The sequence below is a fragment of the Pygoscelis adeliae genome, unplaced genomic scaffold, assembly GCF_000699105.1.
Source record: "Pygoscelis adeliae isolate BGI_AS28 unplaced genomic scaffold, ASM69910v1 Scaffold67, whole genome shotgun sequence".
NCBI lineage: Eukaryota > Metazoa > Chordata > Aves > Sphenisciformes > Spheniscidae > Pygoscelis > Pygoscelis adeliae.
This window is the reverse complement of record NW_008825271.1, coordinates 7648164-7660206: the sequence shown is the minus strand read 5'-3', so window position 1 is coordinate 7660206 and position 12043 is coordinate 7648164. Positions and strand designations below refer to the sequence as shown.

The following is a 12043-nucleotide window of genomic DNA, read 5'->3' as shown; positions in this document are numbered from 1 at the left end:
GTACTGGAGGAAGAGGAGGACTGGCTGCTCTGGTTTCCCTGGGCTTGATGTCCCCTGGTCCCCTTCCCTTCCAACCAGGTGCGCAGGATGGGAGCGGGGCTCCTGGGAAGCATCCTCCAGCAGCAGCCAGGTAGGACAGTGCCACCTGCTGAAACAGGCAGGCAAAGGGCTTTTTGTGCTACAGTCTTCTCCATTAACTTGAATGAGAATAGCAGCTATTTTATTTTTTTAAATGTCAATTTGATCCTCTGACCTCAGAAAGGGCCTAATATGAGCACTTCAGCTCTGTTTCCAAGCATCCTCTTCCTGCTCCAAATGGCTTCCTTTCCCTGGCTAACCTCGCGTCATGTCCTCTCCAAGGAGGATGGGAAAAATGCGTTATAATTTTGCAGTCTTGGCAAATGAGGGATCATGCCCATGAAAACAAATACCTGTTAATTAGGACCATGAAATGCTGATAGAATCACAGCTCTGATAATGGCAAGGGCAGTTTGCAAGCCTGCTTTGTATCCCAAAGGGGGGAAAAAAAAGTAATAAGAATTTTTCTTTTAGAAAGCCATCTCAGCCACTCCTATCCATCTATTTAAAAGTTTCATCTTATTTAAAAAGTACTGCTCAGTTACTGTGGTGTTTCCATTGGAAGTACGAGGGGGAGACTGAAGTTATTGCCTAGGATAATTGTTAACAAATGCTGAATTCTCATTTGTGCCCATTATAGCAGGAATAACTCTTTTAAGCATACGAATGGTCTCGGATTGACCCCCATTGGGGAGTTTACGTTGTTGCAGGACAGCCAGAAAAGAGATGAGGAAACTGTGGGGAGCATGGCCGGTGTAAAGCCCTGCTCCCAGTGTGTCTACTCAGCTTCCCCCTCTGCCAAGGTGACTAGGCAGAAAAGTTTAAAGGGGTTAAACAGAACAAAACACTGGATCCAACTATATTTAAAAGCTCGATTTTGCTGAAGGTGAGTTTTAAGTCTGTGCCATCAATAGTCCTTTGGTAAAGTCCGCTTTCCCTTTCTGCCATCGCCTCTCCCCTCTTATTCTCCCCAGTAAGCTACAAAACAAGTGACTCCGCTTGGTTTAGCAGTGGGCTGGGGTAACCCACCCCTCTGCACCCGTGTCATCACCCTCTGCATATACCGGGATAAGGGGTTCCACAGCTTTACCTGATGGATCTGGCCGCAGCTGTGGTGGCAGATGTGCTGGCAAGTGCGGAGCTGGGATGGGCAAGACTGCCAGCGCTGTGCCACACGTGTGTCTGGTGGGGGAGCGTGGGAAAGGGGCGAGATGTGGGGAAGCCTTGCCTGGCGGGGACAAGGCTCTGTGTCCAACACCAGCACCCTGCTTTCTGAAGGGGTGAGGTCTTGCTTTCTTCCAGCCTTGAACAGGCTGACTCAGCAGCTGGGGCCACAGACACTGTGGCCATCCCACCGTCCCCTCCGTCCCCTCCGCCTTTCCCTCTCCGCTTCCTTTCTCATTGTTTGTGTTTCTGAGTTTCCTGATGTCGCTGCTCCCGCCCTAGGGGCATCTGATAGTGTCAGGCCTTTCTCTTGGTGCTTTTTTCAAAAAGGGAAGGAAAATTGGACTGGGACTCCTTGTGTTTGTTTTTGGAGGGGCTCGGCTCAGCTTGAACATGCAAAATACATGTTGTCTTAACTCGGCCAGTCTTTCTTGGCAAGAGGAACTTTGAATTTCTGTAGTATCAGTGCAGATTTCTTCTTCAAATACTGAAAGCTTCAGGGCAAATGCAAGGCTGGTAACTGGGGGAGGACCGACCTGTGTGGTGGCTCCAGAAGGCACATCACGGAGTATGAGGTAGAGTTATGGTTCAGGCTTTCTATGCTGATATATAGTCTTGTGGGCCTCGGCTACATGGGTGGCCGATTCCTGACCTGTCTGTGTTCCTGTACTCCTGGGACTGGGTAGAGAAAAAACTATTTCAAAATAAATTTCTTAATTTTAATATAACAAATAATTTTGGATGGCTTGAGTAGCTAATGATTGCAGAGTGCCTGCTGAGGCCAAGGAGAGAAGAACTGAGCAATGGCAGGAGGAGCTGTGGGATGTGGCAGTGAAGAGTCACTGTCGGGGGTCAGCACGTTGGTGGGGCAGCGCGTGGAGCTCTCATGGCATGCCCGGCCTCGCTGCGAGCCTATTGAGGGCAGCTGGAGTCTTTCCATTGACTTCAATGGGCTTTGGATCAAGCCCATGGCATGCTGCTTGTTTGTTTTGGAGGCCTTTTGAGGATAAAAGCACCCCTTCAAGGCTGTTTTTTCCTTCTCCTTCGGTTCAGTTGCTCCTTGCGCACTGTGGCCTCATGCTGTTGGATGCACACCTGCTTTCTGAACGGCCAGCAGCTCGTGTGCTTTGGAAAGCTTGCTTTAGTCCTGCTTGTAGCAATTTAGTGCCCTGTATAAGCAATGTGGTCCCTCTGTGGGGAAATGCCATGAGCTGCTTGACGTGTTTCCTTTTCCACGGTCAAATACTCAGCACCGAGGCTCACCTTCAAGAAATGCTTATGCCAGAGCTCATCTGCTCTAACAACAAAACATACTGATTTGCCTCCTTTCAAATTCTAGATGGCTATTCCCCATTTATTTGTCCAGAGCTGGCAAATGCGCACTGTACAAGTACTTTGTTAGTAAAATGAGGCACTAATTGCTGTAGCAAGAGATGATACATTATGAAATTATGGTTTTTTGCTTCCTAGCTTGAGAAGCACAGTTGCAGCAGACCTGCATTCTCAGAAAACATCACTCTATAGCACCAAGAGTGCTGGCAACTTATTATATAGATTTACAGTACCAATTTCTTTTTGCCTCTTCTACTTACCTGTGCTGTCTGTTTCCACTGCTCTGTGACTCTCCCTCTGCAAAAATTGCCTGGGAAGATGCACTGCTGTGCCTTGAAAGGCTCTGAACAGAACTCAACCGTGGCAGGTAGAACAAGACCTGTTGATTTCAGGTTCTGCTGGATCAAGTCCGAAATAAAAATGGCACGAGGACCGTTCTCTTACTCGAGCGTGCCAGAGCTGTGGGGCTGGATGCTGGTGGTCTGGCCTGGGGGAGATGAGGTGAGTACTCTGGCCCTGGGAGACCACCCGCCCCTCTTCCCCCCCCCCCCCCCCCAGCCAGTGACAACGGCGGATGGGGCTTGGTTGCTTTAAATACGGATTTTGGTGAAAAGCTTATCTTATTGGTGCTTTGGTGTGCCAAATATTGAATGGACACAGAAATGAATCCTGCTCTGCTGGGTTTATGGTCTGAAACTGGGGGTAGGGAGAAGCACAAAGGTGTCCAAGATGGTCTCTTTGTTCATGTTTAATAGGATGTAGTAATCTAAGCTCTGTCATTTGAGCATGTATGCAGGGAAGGACAAGTCCTTTTCTGGGTGTGCACCTTTCCTGGGCTCAGCATGACCCATAAAGTCTAATCAAGGGCAGAGCATTGCTCTGAGTCATGATTTTTCTGGAGGCTACAGCATCCCGGGTTATGAATGAAAGAATGAATGCACTGAGGATGTAATTATAATAGTTAGACATCATTTACTCTCACTCTTTAAAAGATTCTTGTTAGGAGAGTGATAACATTTGGGTTGTTATTTTTGTCTTTGTGGCCATATATAGCATGCAAAATGCTGGAATTTTTGTCTTTGTGGCCATATGTATCATGCAAAATGCTGAAACTTTCTCATTTACGCTGCCTCTTACAGCGTTGTAGATCTCTGCCCAGTATTTAGGTTATGTAGTAATTCTACCCCATTTGCCATAGATTAACGAGGCTATAAAATAATCATAAAGCTGGTGCAGCCTTGGATTTTCACACTACTCACGTATTTATATCTACTGTGAAATACTTCATCCAAAAGTAACCACCTAACTTCTTCAGGCTCCCTGTAATACTCTCTGCCAAGTCAAAACGCTGGAGACACTGCCCCATTTTTGGCTGCGACAGCAGCAGGGCGATGCCGGCATCCTTCGTGGACTGGTGCCCGAGGGAAGCCGAGCAGGTTTTGGTGCCTGTCGGGGACTGTGATGCCCGTCCAAGTGACCGGTCGGCAGAGATGGGGAAGAAACCCTCCTGCTGCTGCTGGGGCTGTGGGAGGCACAGGACAAACCGGTGGGGCTGGACGGGTTGCCCTGCCTGGCGCTCCAGCCCCTTGGTCCTCCAGACTTTGAACCTGCCCCTCCTCTGATAAGACCCTGAAGCATTTCATGGCTCCAGTAAGGTGATGGACGGGAAGGGTGACATCCATTACTAAAATGCAAACCAGAGAGGTGTGCGTGTTTCTCCAAGCTGCTGGGAAGCTGCTGAAGCAGGTCTAGGTGGGAGGTGGTGGGGACTGTGCTGACTCACCTGAATATTTGGGCATGTGAGGTGGAAATTTTGTCAGAATGGTGTGTCAGTGCAATGAAGCTATTATAATTTTGCCTTCAAAACTAGGATGTTACAGGTGTTTTGTGCACTTTGTTACTCCCCTGCCAGTTTGGGGGAGGTAGAGGTGTGAGACCACTGAGACTGCAGGTGTAGAGGGAAAATGTGGTTTTGTCCCTTCCTATCATTTATTTTTGTGGCATGTGACAGCTGTCTGTCCCTTTGCTCCACAGGTTCTCAACCCCTCTTCTGCAGAGGCTCCTTGTCTCTTTTCAGGCTTGGAGATCACCTCCATGGGGTGGTTATTGGGAGAGGAGGCATGGGCACAGTCTGCCTGTGAGTGAGAGCGACCTGCTATACAGGGCTGGATATTAGGAAGGCAAAATCAGCAGCTTGGAGAGAAATCGCTCCTCCTGCCACAATTTCCAAAGGTAGCCGCGGCCTCTCCTCTGTCCCATCACTTCCCACGGGTCCCCCCTGCAAATGTGGAGGCTGGAGGTGCCTCCCTCTTGCAAGAGCCTGGCCCGGCAGCAGGCTTGCGCAGTGTGAATCACTTCCTCCAGCAGCACTATCACTGCCCTGGTCACAGTGCAGCTCTGGGCGAAACCCTCTCTGGGAAAGGCGGTGGTGGTGTTGCTTTCTCTGCAGCCCCGTGGCCCTAAGGATGCCCCAGGTTTCCACCCTGTGCTCGTTTGCTCTCTCATTTCCTCCAGATGTGACTTGGGAGTAGTGCCTCTCCTGATGAAGCTTTCCCTGAGAAGGAAGCCCTTCCCATGGAGCAGAGAAGAGGAGGATGGATCTCCAGGCTCCTGCCTCATCCTGGAGCATTGTCACACTAATTCCATGGCCCTCCCAACACACTGTACTGTGTCCCTGGGGCAGGTCTCCCCCAGAGAGCTGCAGACAGCAGTGCTGGTGACTGGGTAGACGGCAACCTTCCTGTGGGTCCCCAGCCTGCTCAGCTTGCCATCACCTGTGCTGCTGGAAAGGGCATAAAGATGCAGTTTGTCTGAAAGCATTCGCAGACTCTGTGTGTGAGAGAGAGAGAAATCCTCTTTCAGCTGGAAATCAATGTTCTTATGTTTTTTCATTCTTCTTTCCCCAGAAGTCTGGGGTGATGTTTCACCTCATTATGTATCTTCTCTGTGCAAACCAAATTTGCGGGGCTATAGACTTCTGCTGACTTAGAAATTTAAATACATTTGTATATAGGTATATGTTAAATAGTGACATGCATTAGAAGTTGTGCTCACTGCTGCCAGATTGCACATAGATTTCTTGAACTACATCCTCATGTGATGATACGTGTATGGACTTGTGAGGCTTCGCTGAAGTCAGTGGAGCTGTGCCAAATTATACCCCTGATGCACTGGCCATAAGGTACTGGAGGAGCTAAATTTGTGTTATAAAAACTGGGTGACGTGTTCTGATGGCGATAGTGTGGTAGTGAAAGATGATAAACTCTGACTTGTGAAACTGGAGCATATGCTACTTGTTTTGAACCTGACCTGATTTTGTAGTTCTAGGTATAGTGGGTATGAAAGTTTGCTGTTCGAGGAACCAGACTGCAAGCTGTTTAATCATTTACAAAGTTAAAAGGCAGTGGCACTTCATTTCTGATGTGAAGTGCTAATTAGTTTACTATGGGATACAGACTGCAGGAAATTCATGTTTCTGGCACGGTGGCTGTTCATCTTTAAAAATGTGTTTATTTGTCAGAGCGTTGTTTGTATCATTAGTGCAGAGCAATATATGTACAGCCCAAGCTCTCTGAGAGGAGGGAGAAAAGCAGCACCTCATTTAGAAGTATGTGAGGCTGCTGTTAAATGATCTTATTAGAGGCTATGCTTCATCCAGAGAGGAGAGAGCACTAGGTATCAAAGCCTCCTTCTGCAGCTGTGGATCATTTAGGGTGTAGTTGTAGCTTTCAGCTACATCAGCCACTTAACTTTGGGGCAGTTCAGTAGGCAAAAGCTGGGAATCAAAATTCCTGGTGCAGCACCTGGGGCTGGGGGGTGGTGTGTCCAAATACCTACATCAGATGCTGTTATTAGCCTTAAAGGAGGGCGGCATGGCCCTTTCACGCAGATGTCATAGAATCATTTGGGTTGGAAGGGACCTCTAAAGGTCATCTAGTCCAACCCCCCTGCCGTGGGCAGGGACATCTTCAACTAGATCAGGTTGCTCAGAGCCCCATCCAACCTGACCTGGAATGTTTCCAGGGATGGGGCATCCACCACCTCTCTGGGCAACCTGGGCCAGTGCTTCACCACCCTCAGCATAAAAAATTTCTTCCTTCTATCTAGTCTAGGTCTACCCCCCTTTAGTTTAAAGCCATTCCCCCTTGTCCTGTTGCAACAGGCCCTGCTCAAAAGTCTGCCACCATCTTTTTTTATAAGCCCCCTTTAAGTACTGATAGGCTGATTTCACTTGCTTTTTAGATTAAGCTTTGGTAACCTGAATGGAGGTAGATAAATCTTTGTGGAACTGTAGACTTACTTCTGAGAGGTCCTCAAAATTTGTGCTCACATAAAGGATTAAGGTAGGGTAGTTAAGAATACTTTGTGATTTTTTTTTTCCCCAGTAATCTCAAAGAACCAAATTGGTTTGCAGACACCTTTTACCAGAAGTTGAATCTTGCTTCAAAAGCTTTTGATCAGGGCACGTTGGATTACAGACTTATCCTATGCACCGGCGCTGCTTTTTAAGCATCTTATGTACTGAGAGGTTACAACATCAAAGAGAGGGCACCTGATGACTGCATTTCACTTTATCTTTATTAAGTTGGTAATTAAGGGCCAGAGTGTAGCAAAAATGATTTTTGAAAAGTCACTTCGTCTTTATTTGGGGTTAATTGCATTAATGCTCACAGTTTGACAGGCTTGTTTCATGACAAGAATTTAAAAAAAGTTAGTGATATGCAGCTTCAGCATTGTCTGAGGAAGTCCTAATTCCCAAGTAATCCTGTTGTTCGTGGTCATGAAAACTCCTATAAATCAGCACCTTTGGGCGTTTTTAAATGTATTTTTAAAAGCAGTGTAATCATGTGCTGTTGGCTTGTAACTGGAGCAAAATGGGAACATTTTGAAAATCTGCACACAGATCTGTGCAGAAAGGAGAAACGTGTCTGGGTGTAGCAGGATGCAGTTGGGATTGCAGCTGGTTTCTGGCGGGAATTCAGTGGACAAGGTGGTACCACAGCTCTTTGGGTCCTAGCATGGACCTCAAGGATGCTTATCATTGCCCTGAGACCATCCCAGGGTGTCAGGGCTTGAGGGTTTGAACCCTTGGAGTTGGGGGTAACAGCAGACTTCAAAATAGTGATGCGTGCCATGAAACAGAACTGTTTCTCGCAGCCTTGTGAGGGCTGTCTCAGTGTGGTTTTTCTGTCTTCGATGAACTTTACTGCTTGCTCTACAGAATATTATGAATATAGGTTGCAATCGTGTGTAGTCAATACATGAGGACAAATTATGGATTAAAGTGTGGTTTAAAGCACTGGTTAGGACAGACATCTGCTAGCCCATATAACTAGGCATTTTGTGCATCTACACAGTCACTCACCTTTTACTGTTGAAGGTTCAGAGACCAAAAATGATCAAAGCTTTAATTTCATTACCTGCCACTAGGAACTTTGTGCGTGTGTGTCCTTTTTCCTATATGTCTAATCAAAAGGCATATCTGGGGGCAATACTGCTTTGTAGATATAAGGGAAGATTGATGTTCTTGTCCCGTGGCCTCACAGGTAGATGAATCCTCCATTCGTGTGAACTTCATACGAGCTACTTTGAAAAGAAAAGCAGCAATTCAGCTAAGCCTCATTGCATTCACTTTGGCACAGAAGATAACATGCAAGGAAGCCTGAGAATCCACTTGGGATCTTTTTCTATTATGTTGGTAGCAAACCTTTGTTCTCTTTTAATAGTCATTATCCTGGAACTATGATCAATAATGTAAGGAAAAGCATGAATCTGTCACACAGTTTTCTGTCTTCTTTTTAAGTGATGTTCTCCTTTAGATTCCTGTTGTGTAGGCTTGTTCCTTACCAGAAATGAATGCCCCGTTGTTCATATGACTGTACATCAAATAGATTTGCAGTAGCTGTCTCTTGTGTTCCCTTGAAAGTGGTACATACATCTACAAAGACCTTTCCTGAGATATCTATCCCCCCACCCCCTTCCTCATAGAATAGAGATACGGATACTGCAGCCTTTGGAAACCATCTGGGTATTCTACTGGTTTTCCCTTGCTGAATTTTCTGTGATCTCTGTTCTGACTCGAAGGAGCCTGGATATTACAAGTTAACCCACTTGCAATCAGGTTCTGAAAGTGGAAGTCAATAAAAGACAAAGATTGATTTGAACAGGTAATTCATCAGCTGCATATTAAAACGCCAAAATTATTCTAAATTGCATTTAGCTCTTTGCATTATAAACTTTCTTTGCTCTTTTGTTCTGTGGGTGTTCAATGCTATGCCCCAGGTTCAAGGGACGGTGCACCATGGTGTGATTACTGCCTCGTGTACTTGGGTCAACTAGGAAGGTGAAGTCCAGATGGCACTTGCTTCATATTTCTTTTATCCCCTGCTTTGTCTGCAGAAGGGATGACAAGATGTTTGTGAAGCTTTTTCATGAGAGTGGACTCGAAGTCTATGTACCCTAAGTAAGGGTGGGGAAATTTTTGCCTGCACGTGGAGCTATAACTTTACTATAAGAGTATAAAGCCTGCACAAGGTAATGGAAATATTTATGGGTAAAGTGGTTGGGAGTGCTGAGGCAGGAGGGCCTGAGTACGTATGGCTCTGCCTTCTGAGATGGAGCCATCTGAGGCCATCGCTCAAGCATGCAGTAACTTGCGAAGCATGAAGAGTAACAGTGCAAAAGTGTAAGTTCAATTTAAAGATACTATGGATCATAGACCAACTTTAAAAAAAAAAAAATCCCTTGTGCTGTGTTAAAGGAGAAAAATCCTCATCCTTAATTTTTCAGTATAGTTAGGTGATAGGGAAAACAAAAAGACACTGAAGACAGCAGGCAGAGAGCGGAAGCATTTAAAATTTTCATAGCGGGTTGGTTGGATTTCCCTGGCTCAGGACGGGGCTGTTCCCTGCACTGTTTCTTTAACTACAAAGCTCCTTTTCTTTTAGAAATGGAACTTGAAAATTGGATTTTCTTTTTCTATCTCTGTTTAAATTTGAATATGACTTGACCATAACGCACAAATGCTGTTGGAGATTTACCTGGCTGGTTCCTTTCCAAAGCAGTGTTATCTGAGGGAATGGCAATTACCCTCTGCCGAGCCTGATGCTGGCTTAGGTTATTGGAATAACTCTCTGCAGATACTTGTCACTGCTCTCTCCTGGTGGAAAACAGAAAATTTTTCCATTTTGTACATTTGTGTTGATGTTAAAGTCCTCTAAACACTGAACAGTGATGATGGGCAACACTGGAGGAGGAGGTAGAAGAAGAATTTCTTGTGGCCATAGGCTCTAAGACAGCATTCAAAGGAGCGATAAAACTCTTGGGGTGGGTATATGGATGCTGGATTTCAGTTGTAGAGCCAGAGTCTTGTCTTGTCTCCTGTTATAATGAGCCGTATCTCTCTCTGCACCAGCTCATGTTGTAACAGCTTCTAATAATGTTTGAAATAGTTTTCTCCATGTGAAAGTAAGGCTTGGAGAGATTTAAACTCCCTGCAGCAGCATAGCCAATAGATAGCAGTACCAAGAGGAGCAGAGTCACTCTTGCTTTCTTATGTGTCAGAGGAAAAAGCGTAATGCTTGGAGTCACACAGGTCCAAAGCCTGTCTAAAATGGGCAGTCATCTGTCTACAGAATTACATCACCCACAGCTACGACACGGGAGCTGACTGCGTGAGCGTAGGCTCTTGCAATACGAAGAAGGTTGAATATGGAATTAAATAAGTTTGAACGCTTGCACCGTGCTATGAGCATGCAGGGTGTCTTCCTCCCATGAAGAGCATTTGGGACAGGGCTGCTGCAACTCTGTCGTAGAGGCTGTTTGCAGACAGTGCCCTTGGGGAAGCAGTACCAGCAATACTGTGGTGTTTAGTTCTCCCATGCAGCCGTTATGCAAGCTGTTCCTGCCCCCTGCTCATTTGTTTCATTGCACGAGAGATTACTTGTACAGAGAAGTTGGTCTTTCTGATGGTTTTAGCCAAAAATCTGCTCTTTGAGGAGTTTCTTCAGCAAGGTGTGGATGGTGGCACGTGGGGCCCCTGCAGCTTCTGTCCCAAAAAGCTTAGGAAATGTCAAATTCTCTGAGGGGTCTTAAAGATTTATTGCCCTTTGACTTCCACCCTCCTTTAGCTTTTAATAGGAAAGAGCTCACAAATGAAAGGTGCAGCTTGCTGGCATTAACAGTTTAATCCCCAGAAGGGCAGTGTGCTGCTTAATTTTACACTGACTATCAAGGCAAGGCTGGATTCTCTTGTGGGCTATTATTTCAGTGTTTATTTGCTGTGGGCTGTTTGTGAAGAGCTCAGCTAGCATGAGCAGCTTTGTTTTTCTTGTGCAGCAAGTGCTGTGTTAATGGATTTATGTTTAAGGGTAGAGCAAAATTGTCTCTTTAGCAGGTGTTGAGTGTTTAGTCCGTACAATGCCACAACCAAGTGGGAGGTGTGGAGCAGGGAGATGGCTCTGTGCTGTGGGCATCTGCCGTGATCCGAGCTGGAAGAGAAGTTAGTGCATCTATTTCTGCAGGAGCTATTCTGATCCTTTTTTTTTCTCCTTTCTTCCCCTTGCTGGCTCCCGAAGGTGCTTTTTTAAAATAGGATTTCTAGTGTATAATCTGAGCATGGGATCAGCCGGGAGAAAACGATGACAGCTTTGTTCCCTGTATGGCAGATAATGAGGTGTCGGAGGCAGATAGTGCTGGGTGTTAGGCGGGAGCTGTGCGCGAAGCCCCTGCCCAGCTTACCGAAGCGCGGTGGCGATTAACGCTGGCAAGCGGGTTTCCTTCTTTTCCTGCCGCGTCTAAATGGGGTTGTTGTCAGGGCATATGGCAAAAGGGTTAAAATTTAATTAGAAAACATAGTGGTAGGTATTGGAGCTTAACAGATTTATATAAGCTGCTAAGAAGGACAAGGCTGCTGTGTGAGCTGCTGGTAGGGCTGAGCTACTGCAGCCGCTGGCTCGGCTTCAGGCGCTGCTGGCCGGGGCATGCCTGGGAATCTGCCCAGGAAGCGCCGTGAAAGGGGAGTTTGTTTTAAGGCTTGACCCTGGCTCTCTGCAACACCCCTGCCCCCCCTCCCCACCCCCCCGCGCCCCCCGCCCGCCGTATAAAGCCCGGCTGCCATCATGCCAGGCGTTTGAACGAGGGAGAGAGCCAGCGGGAGCCAGCCGGGACGGGGATTTTGTTTCGCCGGCGGAGCAGCTCATGGCTTCGGTGTTCATGTGCGGGGTGGAGGATCTGCTGTTCAGCGGGAGCCGCTTCGTCTGGACGGTGACGGTGGCAGCGCTGAGGAGGTGGTATGCTGCCCGGCTGCGGGCTTGCCGGCAAGCCCTGCGAGCGTGGTGTGGCCTCCGGGATGTCTACCAGGTAAAGACCCCCCGGTAATTGCTCCAGGTTTTGTTAGAAAAGCATCGTGCCACCTGACAGACACATGCTCGTTCACCTGTCTGATTTCTCAGTGCGCACACCCCGGGTG

General features: G+C 47.0%; 1 protein-coding gene across 1 annotated transcript in view; it reads left to right on the top strand.

Annotated features, from left to right (window-relative positions):
• Nucleotides 1-11772: 11772 nt before the first annotated feature.
• FRMD4B (FERM domain containing 4B) overlaps nucleotides 11773-12043 on the top strand; it is an 89306-nt gene continuing 89035 nt past the window's right edge. Inside the window, 1 exon segment of the mRNA XM_009329814.1 lies at nucleotides 11773-11934. Within this exon segment, the coding sequence (XP_009328089.1) occupies nucleotides 11773-11934 (162 nt within the window).